The 11,626-nt window shown below is 37.1% G+C and overlaps 1 protein-coding gene across 1 annotated transcript; it reads right to left on the minus strand.

The window, feature by feature from the left end:
- Window positions 1-1,232: 1,232 nt before the first annotated feature.
- LOC131065716 (protein JINGUBANG) lies at window positions 1,233-2,960 on the minus strand. Its single transcript, XM_058000313.2, has one exon. It carries the CDS (start codon window positions 2,781-2,783, stop codon window positions 1,434-1,436), a length of 1,350 nt encoding a protein of 449 aa, XP_057856296.2. The 5' UTR covers window positions 2,784-2,960; the 3' UTR covers window positions 1,233-1,433.
- Window positions 2,961-11,626: the final 8,666 nt, after the last annotated feature.

Raw genomic sequence — 11,626 nt, forward strand, 5'->3', positions numbered from 1 at the left:
CAATTATACTTCTAATAAACGTTCACTCCTTGTGCACATAGCCTCCCAATTACTATCTTTGAAGAAACCCAAAAAATGATAACTAAAAGCTCATTAATAAACTTCAGACATACCATTAGATGTCCACTTTAGTCCCAATAGTTAGAATTTTTGGACCATAATTGACCCATTTATACACCTTTATTGGTATCCATATTGCACAACAATAAGACATTTGTGCATAAATATTGACAATTTTGAGTGCAGAATTATTGATGCATCTTTAAATAGATATGGTCTAAATCTGATACACCATTATAAACCTATGAATAACACTACTAATACACTTCCCCTAACAAAATATAAAATCAGTTTAACTACATTCCTACCGGCATATCTACATATATCCCACTTTTTATATATTTCATTTATGTACCTACGTACTTTGTTTAAACAAATTTCTACAAACAAACTATAAAATCTCTTACAATGTGTGTTCGTACTTAACGAGAAAAAGTTTCAGAATTAAGAAATGGAAAAAATGAAATTTATAAGAAGCCCACTTACCCACCTACCCTGTGATGTAGTCAACGCTAACCCAATTCACACGACTTTTTCCTCCAAGATTGCCATTGCCAGCATACGAACACACACAGAAACCAATCAATCAGTATCATTCGTGAAATGTTCAATCAATCCATCATTGTTCTCTGCCATTGCCACCACAGCACTCAATGACTGGAAAACAAAGGAATGCAGGTTTCTGGAATTTCTTAGAATGCGGCTTTTGCTATTCTCCATATTCCCATACGAATATTGCTATTTAATAATTGCTCATAAACTATTTTTAATTCATTTGTTTGGACTATACATTTCAACTGATCACTTTTTTAATTTGTAGTCCTCCTAAAATTTAGCTTTTCAACTATGCTTAATATAGATTATTTTATAAATTCCAAGTATAAAATCAAATATATACTTTATTTTTCAAGAATTAACGGACAAGCCTGATGCCTGGTTCAGAGTTTTGTACAGGTTGAGAATCTATTGCTTCTGACTTGTCCATTAACGAACCGTATCTATAGCTTATGACTCAGAAATTATCAAAATTGAAAGTACCTTCCGCAGCCCACGGGGAAAGATGCTAAATGCCTTTTTCAAATTCAAGATCCCTACTTGGAAATTATACGGAAGAATCCGTGCAATATAAAGATGATGAAATGCTGTAGCTGAAAACTGTTAAAACTTAACTTTAATATTATAAAAAAAAAAAATCCATTCTGGTTAAGAAGGTTGGCAAATGGCCCTCAAAAAATGAGCATGACCCTTATCTTGTACATTCTTTCCAGCACGAAAACATGTGGTGCTGGTTAAGTTGAGCGGAAAAAATCTAATTTGTTTTAAAAAAAATCCAAGCATATGAAAACAATTAGAAGAAAATTAGGGAAATTCGACTAAAAGGTAATTTTTTCAGGGCGATCCTCATCATCGTCGTGAGAAACACACCAGAGCTTGATATCATGATCGAGGCTCCCGGTGTAGACAAAGCATCCGTAGAAAGAAGGAGAGGCGGCAACGCTAATGGCCTTAACGGGGCCACGGTGCCCATCCAGAACCGCCACACACCAATGCGAATTCCCGCCGCCTCTTCTCCATACGCGTACGGTCTTATCCGCGGATCCGCTACACACCATCTCCCCCACGGTAGCTAGGCAAAGAACGGCCCGGCGGTGGCCTCTCAGAGCACCCACTACGGTCATATGCTGCGCGCTCTCCTCCCTCTCCCAAACAATGATAGAACGGTCACAGGCACCGGAGTAGAGGAGCGCGGAATCCGAGGCGGAGAGCGCCAGCGCATTAATAGAGGATTTGTGTCTCTCAAGCGTTGCCACAAGCGAGTGCCGCTTCTCGCCGGGGGCTTTATTCCACACCTTCACCCTCGCGTCCGCCGAGCCCGTGTAAAGAAAGCCGTCGCCGGAAACCACCAGCGCGTTAATCGCATCATCGTGTGCTCGGAAAGACTCGATGCATCGGAAATCAGAGGGGCGCCAGATTTTGACGGTCCTGTCCCATGACGCGGAATACAGAAAGCCCTTGCGATCGACGGCCAGAGCCGATATGGTGTCCACGTGTTGGATCCACAGAACTTTCCTGTGCCTCCGCACTTTCACATGATTTCTGGGCACCATGAACGTCATCAGATAATCCTTAATGGTCGGCACGCTTGCCACCAGCTTATGCTGCTGCGACTCGAACCGCCTCCATACCCGGATTCTGTGATCCTGATGGGCGCTGTAAATTCTGTCTCCCGCAACTACGATGCATTTGACGCCTGCTTTTCCTTTTCCTTGCCCCATGATGCCGCACTCTTGTATTAGCTCCGCCTGATTTTTCTTCCAAACCCGAATTTCGCTCCCCGACGACCCGCTATACACAAGATCGGCCTCCGCCGTGGCCAGGGAAAATACATTGCCGCCCTGCCCCTCTACCGTTACCGTTGCTATGCACCTGTAACTGTAACTGTAACAACCCTCGCTGGTTTGTTGGGTTGTTCCAATAGACGGCACGGAGGCGAGGCTATTGTATGACTGGATACTTGGCTGAGAACGGAGACTGAATTCCGATTGCAGGCTCGTTACAGACTTGAGGCTGTGTTCCGAATATAAGCTGCTCTGCGACATTAGGGAACTTTCTTGCGATGTAAGGCTTTCCTGTGACTTCATGGTGTTCTTGGGGCAATTTGGATCATCCTTGTTTCCACCCATTTCTGCCCTTTGCCTGCCCCTCTTTCCTAGACACAACATCCTTTGAAAATAGGAAGGAGTAAACTATGCCTTTCTTTCTCTGGACGATCGAAGTCAATTAGTACCCTAGTCCTCAAGGCTTGAGAACCAACTCTTCCACCACCATAATCGAGAAAGTGCATTGGAAGTGCCAACATATATTTAAATCTAATTAAAGCCAACCAGATAATATTAATTTTGGTCCCCCAATCAAATCTATCGCCAGACACTATCCCTTCTTATAATAATAAATACTTCCATGATATCTCCAATCAGATTTTTTTTTTTTTTAATATATGCGTGTCTAAAACCTTGATTTGCCCAAGCATCACCTGGCCTTACGCGCTGTTAGAATAGAAAAAGTTAAGCCTAGGGGTATGTCGTAACTTCCAGATAATAAAGCAAATAATGTTTTTTTTGTATGTAGCCTTGTAGGAATCGGATCGATCTATTCCAAAAGATCTCAATTAACATTATGATATAGAGATAAATTTAGTCAAGATATCCCTTGAATAAATGGAGGGGGTAAATTATTATTAAATTATTGGAGTGACTTTTCGTCTTCAGTAAAGTCATATATGATTGCACATATAAAACTAATTTGATGGACGATTATAATTTAGAATTGTAAATGTAGAAAACGTATACTTTTTCACTTTTCTCTTGCGGATAAGATTGAATTTTATATAATTATTATTATTATTATTTATAAAGGAATGGTTAATGTATAGATGTGCATACATATTTTAAATTATATCTATTTGAAAATTTTATTTAAAGTTTTATATTTATATATATATAATTTAATTTAACAATCATATATTTTATTTATTAATATATCTTTAATATATATATTTAAATATATTCAACAATATTAATCTAAAATTATTTAAATATTTTAATTATTTGATAATTATTTTATTTATATTATTCATTTTAATTTTTATTTATTTAAAGATTATTTTATTTATTTAAGAGTTATTTTATGACTTGATTTTGTTTAAATATATAATAGTTGTGTTTTAGTTTTATTTACATAAATTTTTTGTGTTATTGATATTGTAAAATGCTTCTTAGTATAACAATATTTACTTTATAACGGCGGAGCGAAATGGAGGAGCGGGAATTTCAGGATTTCAAATTGAGGGCGATGATGGTGAAGGTGATGCAGAGGATAATGGAGATCTTTCTGTGTCTATGGCTTCCATCTATGCTCTCTCCTACAGATGGCCTAGCCTTGGCTACGTTTGGGGCTTGGACGTGGTTCTTGCTACCTCGGTGGCAGTGGTTTCTTCCTTGCATGCCAGATTTTCATGGTTGGGTTCTTGCATGAGTTATGGGTCTTATCTTCGTGGAAGGGGTATCTCCATGGTTTTGCTACTATGGCTACCAAGACTGTTACTTTTGCCCCCCTTGGTGCCCTATTCTAGATAGTCTGGAGTAGAGTGGAGGTGCGGGAAAGCTAGGATTTCAAACTGATAGCAAGGGTGGCATTGTTGAGATTGGCATGGATGGTGCTTTGGTGTTGGTCCTTAGTTCTCACAGTGCATTACTTGTGTTGGATGACCTTCCTCTTCGACAATCGTGGTTGTAGGGGTTGTGTTGGAGATGGTGTTGAGAACCTTTTTGGTGTCAAGGTTAATGGTGTCTGGATCTCCTACCTGTGTGGGAGATGGCTCTCCTTTCCTCTTGCGAGTTTTGTGGGTTGGTTCCCAGGGATGTCGTGATGGCCTAACTAGGGTTTATTGTTGGCTGAGTTGGTTGTTGTGTTGGCTATCTTGCTCTAGTTGGTGCCCTGTATTGGGCAGTCTACTATGGTGTTCGTAGTCACTGGTTGGGGCTTGTGTCTGTTGAACCCGTGTATGGGTGCTACTATCTCAGGCCCTCTACTTCATGGCTTGGTCATTTCATAGGTGTGCTCTTGTGTGGCCCTCCTTAAATCAATGTGGGTTTCAGGGTTCATTTGTTGTTTTGGCCTTGCTTGGAAGCCCTTTGGAGGTTGTTCTCTGTGTTGAGCTTGGCACTAGTGAGGTGTCTTTAACAACAAGAGGTGTTGGCTCCTCTGCTATCGATGTTTTTACAGAGGTGATTCTTGGGGCAGAGATGTTGGCTGAGTCCTTTGCTTTTGGGTCGGCTCTGCTTGGAGGCTCTAGGCTTGGTGTAGTGACTGATTTTTGTCACTAGAATCGCATGTTGATTTGCGGAGTGTTGGCTTCACCTTGGTGCTTACCTCCCGACCCCTTCGTTTTGGGTGTATTCCTATGGTATCTGCTAGCACTATGATGATCTCTTTGGATCTTCACTGGTGTTTGGGGCATTGAATGCCTTTAGAGGTATGGTGAGTTGCAGTGGGGGTTTTTCCCGCATAGATCTTGTTGGGCCTTGCGTGTGGCCTTGGTGTTTATTGGCAATGGAGCCTTGTCCCCCATTCATTATCCTCATTGCAATTCAGATGGTGCTTGCTCTAGTTTTTGGTGGTAGGAGTTTTCCTTTTTGAATTTCGACTATGGTGGTTACTGTGTACACCATTGGGTTGCATTTTGCCTTCTTGGTGTGACTATCCATTTTGGTTTGTAGGGACAATAGTCTTATTTTCTATGATTGCCAAGGGTTAGCTACTAGTTTTCAAGGGCTCGCTCTTGTTGATGTTAGTTTTTGGTTATGGATTGGTGTCAATTTCAAGGTCGTGTTCACTTTTGAGATTACTGTGGAGTTTGATTTTGCCCCTATTAAGGTGGGATATGTTTTGTTCGCCATGATGAGAGCCTATGGAGGTGGATGATTCCCTTATTGAGGCAAGGACTGGCTATGGGAAAGAGGTTGGTGGTTTTGTATGGTGGTCTTCTCTCCTTTGTGGCTGTCTGGTTAATCTTTGGATTCACGATTGACACACTTGTTTGGTGTTCTTCTCCTTTTCTGTTCCTATTGAGGTGGGCTTCTTTTCTATACAGGTGAAGAGGGGTTATGCTGTTGAGGGTTGGACTTCCTATTGGTGTGTGGTTGTCGTGATCTTTTGCTTGACTTGGGGACCCTCTCTCCCCCTTGTGAGGTTGCCCCATCTTGTGGGTTGTCTTCATATTGTTCCTTGCAAGGAGCCCTTTGATTCGGTGTAGGTTTTGGCCTTGTTGGCCTTGGGGCTATCGTTGTCTTGTAGCCTCTTTCTCCTGTTACAACCATTTGGTTGTTGTTGTTTATGGTCTTTTTGACCTGTGTGTTGTGAGTGCCCTGTGAGCACCCCCGTTTTGCTTCTTTTGTAAAGGATCAGGGCCCTGCTAATTTCTACTTTCCTAATAAAAAATAATATTTACTTTATTTTTATTTGAAAAACATTTTTTTGGTACTATACTTGTTTACCTTTTATTTATATTTTTTATTTTACTTGGTGTCTTAATCCTCATGCATTTGTATTTCACCCATTACCCACCTCTTCCTTTTCACTTAAAATGAAATGTTCTATTAAACTAACAGACTTAATTTTTAAATTCTATTATTACTATCCTCTCTTTATCCCAATCTTTACCTTATTAAAAATTACTTAACTTTTTCCTATGGACTTGTTTAATATAAGATTTAAGCTTTAATGTTAACCAAAAGTTATTATAAATCTTGAATTGTATGTGTGTGGGTTCTAATTTGTTTAGTCTTTAATTTTAACCAATTGTAAGAGACAATGAACTTCTTTGCAGATATTTTATCCCTCCCAAAAGACACATGATGAGAAAATCAATGGGATAGGGAAAGCTTTCCTTGCCAAAGCTTTTCAAACCTTTGCAAATGGATACAAGCCACTAATGGAAGAAGATAATTGCAATTGCAATTTTTTTTAAAACACAAGGTATCCACAATTTCTTATGCATCAACTTTCTAACAACTTTTTTGAGCCATGCACTTCTTTAGCCTCAATCTCTTATCATATTCTACACAACATTTTGTCATAATGCATTTAACATGGGCATTTTTCTTTCTTACCTTCTTGATATTTAATTTACTAATTTTTTTTCATCACTTTATGCTCATATTCATACATAGCCAACATGAATATCATTATAGTTGGCTGTTGGTTCCATTATTTCCTATGATATGTTTGGAGTCTTTGAGGTAAACATTCATGCTAACTTTGTATTTTGTACAAAATTCAATTTGTTGTGTAATGTTTATAGAAAATATTGAACTTTATTATCATTTGATTATTTGACATGTAATGGCTATTAAATACGAGTTAAGGGGTTTTCATTTACACAATAACAACATGAGACCTTGATGCCTTGGAAGAAAACCTCTTAACATTAATTAACTTGAATTTAACTTGACCACCTTCCATAATGGTCAAAAATTAGGGTTCCCACAATTAGAGGGATGAAAACCACTAATTTGTCATTACATTCAAAAGAGGGATGAATCCAATAGATCCAATCCCAAATGAAGAGTGACATGGACTAAATGTTGATTGGATTAAAAAGAGTGTGGATTGATTGACCCTCTTTTGTGAGTTGAAATGCTGAAATTAGGAAAAGTGTTGAGAAATGAAGGTAAAAATGTGAAAACGGTGAGCTACAGATGTGAGATTTTTGCGTGCACTTGGATATGAGCAGGTTTATGCAAATTCGGATTTGATCATAAAAAAACTCCAAAAATGTCGGGACTGTGGTGGTGGTCACCCTGATCCTCCTACTTTTTTTGCATGTCAAAGAGGGTTGAATTCGTCTCTGTAAATAAAGCTTATCATGAAGATCGCAACTCCATACCTGTTTCCTACACACACACAAAAAAGGGGGAAATAGGTTGAGAATAGGGGTTTGCCTAAGTCAAACCTCGGTTTGGAATCAACCTTGAATGAAATATTGCAAATACTTGAAATAAATGATGTAAAGGTATACCTCAGATCTGCAATGACTGATAATGATGCTTTTCTTCTTGAATGTAATCACATATGTTGTATGAAATGGCATGAACGTGACAAAATACTAATCACACACACATGCTTGCAAATGAAAGATGTAATGTTGCTCCACAATGTATATATGAAGAATATGCAACCTTGAAGACTTCTAGGAATGCTTGATGATGAATACTTGAATGATTGAATTCTTGATTGCTTGATTATGTAATACCCTAAAAATGGTCACCTAAACCATGGGCCCCTAATATTGACAACATCACCAAGGTCCTAACCAAAGGCAATTAAATCAACTTTGAGCACACAATTAATTAATTCTTCAATCATTAAATGTCACATGGCAAGTGAATTATTCTATATTAATTAAATATTTATTTAATTAATTAAATCATTCCAAGAAAATCATTTTGATCAATTATCCTATTTAATTTATTGAATATCCTATCATATTTAATTAATTAATAAATTTGCCATTAATCATAAAAAAGGAATTAATTTATTACAAAAGAGGAATTAATCACAAAGCAAGAGTTAAAATTGAAAATAGAATAAAAGAATTGAATTGAGAGAGAAATCAAACTTGAGATATTATTTCTTCTTCTAAATTGGGAACTTGAAATCAGAAAAGTAATTAAATGAATTATTAACCATTCTCTAAAATTGGAACACAAAGCTTTTGAGAAAAGAAGTTTAGTTTCATTGAAAAGACTCTTTTCTTGAATAAATCAAAGAAATATGCATGGAATTACCTATTTTTATCTCAAGTGCATGGAATTAATTGAATTTTATCTCCAATGCAAACTCAAACTCATAATCTGAATGCATTTCAATTGAACTATAATTGGAATCTATCTCAAGATTAACTGAATTTGATCTCAATTATTTCAATTGTCCTAAATTATGTTTTTTCTTAAATAATCTCAACCACTCGTTGCTAATTGATCTTGACCATTGGTCTCTCTTGTGATTTTCTATAAATTCAGCCTTCATCTCTCATTCAAAACACCCTAGAGATTTATTGTTATTATATAGTTTTTTCTCTGGAGTCATTGAAGATATTGTGCTTGCTTTTTTGATATTATTGCATCTTAGTTTAGCTTTTTGCATATTTAGTTCAATTATGATTGCTTGAATTCATATAGCTTACTATTCATCCATCTAGCATAATCTTGCAAACATTTAGCTTAATATCATGCTCATATAGATTAAATCCTTCATCTTGGTGTAGTCTAGTCACTGGTATTGCTTATACAACTTTGAGAGCAAGTCTATACTCGCATCTTTTAGAAGGCAATTGGTCGATTTGTTATGGTTTTATTATTCATGCTTATATTTGTCTAACCATACATGTAATGACTTAATTGAAGTGTTGTATCTTACAAATTGTAATACTTATTCCACTTTTCACACACACATTTCTGGCGCCCACCGTGGGGCTGAAGACTACATCTTTTCGGCCTCGAAGACTAACTTTTTCTTATTTTTCAGAATTTTATTTTTTTCGAATTTTTGTTCGTACAGTTACTGCAAAATATCGTATGAGTTTTCCCACAGTCCCGAATGAAAAACTGCAAATATCGAGCGACCTCGTACGAATTATCGTACGACTCAGTGAGAATCGTCTTATGGTATTCTGTGTTTTTGGGTTAAAAGAAGACTTCATTCTTCAGGTTCTTTATTCAATTTTGATTATACTAACGCTGATCCTGGCTTATTGTTTGTCTGTCTGAAGAATTTTCACAGCCTAATCAGTTTTTTGCAGAACGCTTGTTGAAGAATATGCTTGTCGCACAAAGAGAATATGCCTACTGATTTGTTGTCTTTGCAGGTTGCCTGAGGAGAATCGAGTAAACATTGTGTATTCTTTAAATTCATTTTTTAGGCACCTAAATTGCTATCTGGTTAATGAACAAATATATCTTTTATGTTTTAAGAAAATTCTGAGAGGTAGGAGAGTATGCTCTTGTCTGCATAGACAATCAGAAATCCAGACCCTTGAGGCTTTTTCTAAGTTTGAGATTTGTGTACCTTTATCGGGCGTGTCACAGTGGGAAAAAGTAATCACCCTATGAGAATGACCCAAGTAAGTACAGCCAGACCTGGGCATTCTAATTCACTATAATAAATAGGACTCTGGTTGATTAAAGTCTCATAGGACGGGATTATTTGAGTTTTCTCTTTGAGATCTCTCATATCGAGCATTTTGTAGGGCCTCACAGTCTCAATCATGTTTACGTGACTACAACTTGTTTTGGTACCTTGTTGGGCTATAGGCCTCAATCATGCTTGCGTGACTTCAAGGAGTAATTTTAAATGAAATTCCTAACTAAGAACTATAAGATAGAGGCTACCCGGTTCACCTCCAAAAGGGGGGATAATCGTTGTGTAAGAGAGATAGTAACTCTCCGAAGATACTTGCCATTTTATGCCCCCATTAGTGTTTGGAGTCGGCTAATACGGCGTTGAGAATCCATTGCATGAGACTCAACAACTGTATTTTGATTAGCTATTGGGTGTGTACCTGAGTCTGCAAGCAAAGGTTTTCTTCTCTCACCAATTTCCATAGGGTTAGCGTGTTGTGATTGAAGTCATTATAAATATTGTGTGTTTACTATGTTTTCATCCCTAAAACTGAAACTGGAATACCAAAATTGGAGAAAACAATAAACAACTCAGTGGTCAAAACTCTATCTGTATCAAAAACTAGTCTACCTCAGTGGTCAAAACTCTATCTGTATCAAAAAATAGTCTATCTTAGTCGTCAAAACTTTGTCCGTATCAAAAACTAGTCTATCTCATCCGTCAAAAACTCAGTCCATCTCAAAACTAGTCATCGTCAGTCATTGAAAACTCTATCTGTTAGAATTTTGTCTTTGTCCAGTAAATTGTCGTACGAGTCTTCTGATTTATCATCCTGTTACATAACTGTTTTTGTACGAAATTTCATCAGGTCTTATAGTTTGTCATCTAAGCCTCTATTCTGTGTCATACGAAATCTGATAAACTGACATCCTGCTTAGGGAAGTATCGTTTGAGCCCTTTCCTATGTTGTATGAAAAAACATCATATTTATCAGTTTGTCGTCTGAGGTATACCCACTTGTCATACGAACCTAGGCAACAACTCGTACGAAATACTATTTTATCATCCTAAAGCTATTAAACTTTCGTCTACTCTTGTAAACCATGTCGTACGAATCTTTGATTTTGTTAGTCCTGAACAGTCAAACTTGCCTAAAAATAGTCTACAGCGAGCATAAAACTGGTTATTATCATCCTGAGCATAAACAAATCTAAACAATATACTTTTACCATTGTGTTGCAAGATTTTGTCGATCATCTTTCAGTTAGTTCAATCAACCATTTATCAAACTTAAGTTACTTAGATAAACGTCTTACACAGGATAGATCATTCCTGAAACCAGACTGAGTCTTAGTCACTTCTCTCAAATCAAACTAGGTAACTTAGATAAACGTCTTACACGGGATAGATCTTTCCTGAAACCAGACTAAATCTTAGTTGCTTCTCTCAACCAATACATTAAACGAACAACTAGATCCAAATTTGATCTTGACTTCTGCATCAGAAACAACTTTAGGTCACATCGATCAATAAAAATGCCTACTCAATCCAAAAGTTCTCGTAAGAAAGCTGACAAAGGCAAAGGACCATCCTTTTCATATCAGGATAATCCATTTTATGTAGAGGACCCTATCACTAATAAACCTTCATCATCAGATATAGCAGTTTATGATCAACCCTTGTCTCCCACCATATCTGGAACAAAATAAGAAAGACGAGCTGCTAAACAAAATACTTATGATGATCTCAGTATCCAGGCTACTAATAGTGATTCCTCATCAGATAAATCTGAAGCCTCCGAACCTACCAAAACTGATATTCATAAATATTAAAAGGATAAAGATTTTTGAAAAATGATGAAGGTTATCATGGCTAGAAAAAAAGG

Source organism: Cryptomeria japonica, chromosome 7, assembly GCF_030272615.1.
Source record: "Cryptomeria japonica chromosome 7, Sugi_1.0, whole genome shotgun sequence".
NCBI classification, from domain to species: Eukaryota; Viridiplantae; Streptophyta; class Pinopsida; order Cupressales; family Cupressaceae; genus Cryptomeria; species Cryptomeria japonica.